Below are 5,059 nucleotides of genomic sequence, written 5' to 3'. Positions count from 1 at the left end.
GTGATAGGTGAAAACGGTCCGGGGAATGTGGTGGGATGGCCAAGAAATCCTGAGCGTTAAGGTATAGATCGAACGGCTGACGACGCAAAACTACTGTGGTGGCTCCTAGTTGGTGCAAGTTTATTGTTTACTAATATACATTGACTTCAATCCTCAAGGCCTTAATAGGAATCCAACCTATATACTCCATGGTCGCAAATACATAATGTACAAATTTACTCAAAAAATTAATGTTTTCTATGTAGAACAAATATTATACAAAAATATAGATTTACAACACCAAAAAAATATTATTAGGTCACTAAAAATATATACGTATTCGTTATTTATTTATTTAACATTTTTGTTGATATTTTATTTTATATATTTGGTCAAATTTTAAAATCATCGACTCTTTACTAAGATACCTCATGAATTATGTGATGGAAGGAGTATATAGGTATATATGCAACTAAGATATATATTTGGCCTGCCAATATGGGTTTTGATGGTGGCTGAAATGAGTCATGCTAATAATGGGATCAGGTACAGTATAACATTGAATGTAATAATCTAAAGTTGGATGTTATAACTTTCTTGATAATTGATATTCTACAAAACCGATCAAGTTGTTTTTAAGCGATTTCATAATAATAAGTTATCATGGTACACTATATGATTGTAAATATGTCTCCTTCCCACATTCCTCACCAACATGATTTGTATTTCTTATATGCTTGGTGCCATTCTCACCTTGAATCCAATTTTTTTGACCAACATAAGATTGAATATCCTTTCTATAAATACATGCTAATAATGACAATGTAGTGAAATATGTGATTTTGAAGTCAAAAGCTCCTTAGTCAAGACAATAAATGCCGAAATTGAATTAGTTGGATTCTTCGATGTGCTATAAGTTTGTGTTCTATGATTTGAAAGCTAGGCAATACCGTGATTTTCTCTCCTTCCTAATCTTGCTTCCACCTCAAGCAACCTACATTTAGGCCGTGAATCCTTCGTCGAAGGTAGGGGTGAGCCAACCTTAAGTGCTTCATATGACAAGTTGCTTTCCCAATCTCAACATCCACGCAATTCAGGGGCTACGCTTGACCATGGGGGTGTGGCGGCGTTGGTCCAATGCCCTACTCCTATATCTACATTGGAGTACATATAACCACATTTTTTATGAATTTAGGAAAGCTTAAAATTCAAAATATTTTGCCCATGTCACATACGAACAATTCTCCACCGACGCACCTTAACAAAGCTATTTAGCGTGTTTATTCTATTTAGAACCATCATCTTTGGGTTGCATTCAAAATTTGTAACTAAGTTGTTACCAAGATTTTCATGTTTAACCACTACATACGAAAATAGTTAATATAGCCAATTTCATTTGACAAAAGTTGGAAAGGACATGGCAAGATATTAGTTGGCTAGTTGCCTAGATTTCACGCGGATAAGAAGAGAGATGCAAAATGAGCTAAGAAGTTGCAGGTTCCATTTATATACAGAATGCATATCCCACGCTTTCATATTCACATTGAGGTGCCATAAGATATTGTTCACGCTAATATAATGCTATTAAATCTTTGGAAAAATGTAATGCAATCCTGTGAATCAAAGATCACACATGAAAAAGCTGATGCCATTTGCATTGGGGCTCATGATATCGAAACAGATACAAATGACCATGATACATGTAGTAGGTATCTTCCTGCAGGCGTAGGAAGACATTCCAGAATTCTACTCGTACAGTGATACTACGGAAATCTCAGATCGCTATAACAGACAATATTTTGATTACCAGTAGTGTGTGAGATATAGTAGCACATTAGGGTGTCAACCCGTGCCTTGATCTCGTCGATAACCGAGGGGAAGTGTTGCATCAGCCACAGGTAGCCCTCAGTAAGCACAATTCTCTTGAAGTTCTTCCCCGTCATGAAGAAGTCCAGGCACCTACTCTTCAGCTCCGGGCAGCTGTGCATCTCAGCATGACCTAAGGTTGTCGCCACCGTTTCAACCGATACTTTATCCCAAAGCTCCTGAGCACACATGAGCTTCAATCTGCTCAAGTCATACCTGTCTGCCGCTGCAAGTAGATGCTCAAACTGTTGGGGTTCTGGCATAAAGGTTTCGGGATCCCAGTCTACAGACAGTCTGTCTGTGTAGATGAACCCAAGCATAGCTTTAAAAGCTGCTGGGTCAATGTCGTCCAGTGTGATGCACGGCGTGGTAGCCTCTACCATGGAGCCGAAGAGCTCTGACTTGAACACCGGCGAGCGAGCAGCAAGCACAGCTCGGTGAGCTCGGAACATCTCGCCGCCGACCGAGAAGGAGACATCTGAACCGTCGGAACATCCCAGCAGGCTTCCGAAATGGTCGCTTATGTTCGACGCCGGCACAGTAATGGAGTTCGCGGGCAAAGCTATGACACCACAGATAAGCGTGATCACGCCATTTTTGACATAGCGCGACTCCAGGCAACCTCGCTTCACGTACAGATGACCCCACCAGGTGAGGTAAGTTTTTATTTGGAGGTAACTACCATTGTTGTATTCGCCGGTCTCCAACAATGACCTTTTTGCACGGCACGAAGATGGAGCACCACCTCTGCGCAGCAGGAAGACATCGATGAAGCCATGGAAGGTATTGAATTTGCTGTACACGGAGAAGTGGACATCAAGGATATCGTCCTCGACGTCGTCCATGTAGCAGCATTCTACCTTCCAGCTGTAACTCCCGGCGGAGATGCTTTTGTAGACGGGGTTGCCAAGAATGTGGCTCTTGATCTCTGGGTAGTCAAGTTTGAACTCGGTGAAACTGGAGATCCTCTAATGTTGAGGAGGGAAGTCAGCTAAGCTACATTCCTCTAACTTTACTTCTTTCCATTCACATGATTAACATTATTTTGATTAAAATTAACTTGCACAGTATATATGTGTGGTATCCATTTACTATAATTACTTACAATCAAAATTATGATTGACTTTTTTTAGATTTGAATATTTACATGCACAGTAACAATCTACAGTAATATGATACAGTAAATTTAAACAGTATTCTCTACAGTACCCTGACTTTACCTCTTCGTTTTACACTACTGAGTAATGTAGCTTAGCTGACTTCCCTCCTCAACGTTAGAGGATCTTTCCCCGGTTGGCACATGGAGTGGCGATTTACACAAAAATAACCCTTTTCTGAAACTATAGCACAGACTGTTCGGGCAAACTATTTCACCCATCTAACTCTTTTGTGTGGCGCCCCCCACAAGGGCGCCACACATCACTGTGTGGCGCCTGTGAGGCTGGCGCCACTCTCCCATCCGACGTGGCGACATCGACGCTGAGGTGTGCTCGAATCTGACGTGGCTGGATGTGTGGCGCCGCTCTCGCCGGCGCCACACTTTGAAAGTGTGGCGCCCGTGGCAAGGGTTTACTACCATTTTATTTTGCATCGGTAGAGATTAAGAACAATGATAACTGGCAATGGTTTTTCAATATATTGAGGACGAGGGTCATACCACCCTCAAAGGAAGTGTGTGTCATCTCGGATCGTCATCAAGGAATTCTCAATGCGGTGGAGCTTGATATTCCCGGACATGCTCCCTTGTACCACCGATGGTGCATGAGGCATTTTTGTGCAAACTTCTACCGGGCATGCAAGAGCAAAGAGTTGTCTGACATTCTTCAAGATTGTTGCCTCGCTTACTCTGAGCGCCGCTTCGCAAACATATACAACGGCTTGCTGAAGCACAAAGACCTTAACGCGGGTGGTCAAGAGTTTCTTCATAGGCACCTTATATTTAACTCAAAGTGGGCAAGAGCTTATGATGAGGATGGGTGGAGATATGGCCAAATGACAAGCAACATGGCTGAGTGCTTCAACAATGTCCTGAAGGGTGTCCGTGCATTGCCCGTGACGACAATAATTCAATACACATTTGAGAAGTTGAATTTCTATTTCCAAAAGTACACCGAAGAAACGGAGAAGGAAATTGCTAAGAACTGCAAGTACCCAACGAAGGTTGAAGAGTTCATGCTTTTTCAGGCGAGGAAGGCGGACTCCCAAACGGCTACATGTTATGACAATGTTGACTGTGTTTACCAAGTGAATGAGCCGGGAGGCACCACACAAGGTGGTGTCCAACACGGAGGCCGGGCTTTCCGTGTGTCCCTAAATACATGTGAATGTACATGTAAGAGGCCCTCTTTGCTGCATTTGGCATGCTCCCACTTGCTAACAGCGGCACGCACTAGACGTGTCGACTACAATAACCCGCTCACCGTTCGGGAGTCCGATTTCTCCATCCTAGCCACAAAGAGGACATGGGCTCCAAGGTTTTCTCCATACTTGGACCAATCACAATGGCCGGAGTACCATGGAGTGCAAGTTTGGCCAGATCCGGAATGGAAGGTTGTGAAACGTGGAAGAAGAAAGACAAAGAGGTATCACGGAGATATGGATAGATGGGGGGGAAACAAGTTATTCCAAGAGGCTCGCGAGCCAACTAACTGTGGATCATGCAATAGTAAGGGCCACAATAAAAGGAAATGTACATCCGGCAAAAAATCAAAGGGCAATGATGCTAGCACAAGTCAAGCTTCAAGTAGCCAACAAGCTTCAAATCAACGTCCAAGCCAACAAACCCCAAGCCAACAAGCTCCAAGCCAACAAGCTCCAAGCCACCAAACCCCAACCCAACAAGCTCCAAGGCAACAAGCTCCAACGCAACAAGCTTCACGGCAACAACCTCCAACGCAACAAGCTTCAAGGCAACAAGCTTCAAGCCAACAAGCTCCAAGGCAACAAGCCGCAAGGCATCAACCACAATGGCGACAAGCTCCAAGGCAGCCAAGGATTCATGTAGGGCTTAGTAGAGGTCGGCATGGTGGCCGTCGGGGTACTAGTATGCTAGGATACCTAGCGGGCCTTATCCGTATGTGTCTCCAAGTTACTAATTGCATTATACTATCTATTTTCCTATTCCGTGAGTAACTTTGGTTTTTTCAATTTTGTTTACAGGTATGGCAACTCAACCAACCAAGGGGAAGGGGCGTGGGAGGGCAATGAGAAGGAG

At 43.5% G+C, this 5,059-nt stretch overlaps 1 protein-coding gene across 1 annotated transcript; it reads right to left on the bottom strand.

Annotated features, from left to right (window-relative positions):
• Window positions 1–1,742: 1,742 nt before the first annotated feature.
• On the bottom strand, window positions 1,743–3,319 carry LOC124649476 (BTB/POZ and MATH domain-containing protein 1-like). Its single transcript, XM_047189104.1, has 3 exons — window positions 3,269–3,319; window positions 2,591–2,813; window positions 1,743–2,467 (listed from the first exon to the last, which is right to left on the bottom strand). The coding sequence occupies exons 1-3, from the start codon at window positions 3,317–3,319 to the stop codon at window positions 1,743–1,745; spliced, it is 999 nt and encodes a 332-aa protein (XP_047045060.1).
• Window positions 3,320–5,059: the final 1,740 nt, after the last annotated feature.

Source organism: Lolium rigidum, chromosome 1 (assembly GCF_022539505.1).
Source record: "Lolium rigidum isolate FL_2022 chromosome 1, APGP_CSIRO_Lrig_0.1, whole genome shotgun sequence".
In the NCBI taxonomy this organism is placed as follows: Eukaryota; Viridiplantae; Streptophyta; class Magnoliopsida; order Poales; family Poaceae; genus Lolium; species Lolium rigidum.
This window is presented reverse-complemented; position numbering and strand designations above follow the sequence as displayed.

Bases quoted from the DNA above. Each gene is read 5' to 3' on its own strand.
- LOC124649476 (XM_047189104.1), bottom strand. From the start codon at position 3,319: ATGTCGCCACGTCGGATGGGAGAGTGGCGCCAGCCTCACAGGCGCCAC. The intron at 2,814-3,268 runs GTGATGTGTGGC...CCTCAACATTAG, and splicing joins AGCCTCACAGGCGCCACACA to AGGATCTCCAGTTTCACCGA. The intron at 2,468-2,590 runs GTGGTGCTCCAT...ACGTGAAGCGAG, and splicing joins TGTCTTCCTGCTGCGCAGAG to GTTGCCTGGAGTCGCGCTAT.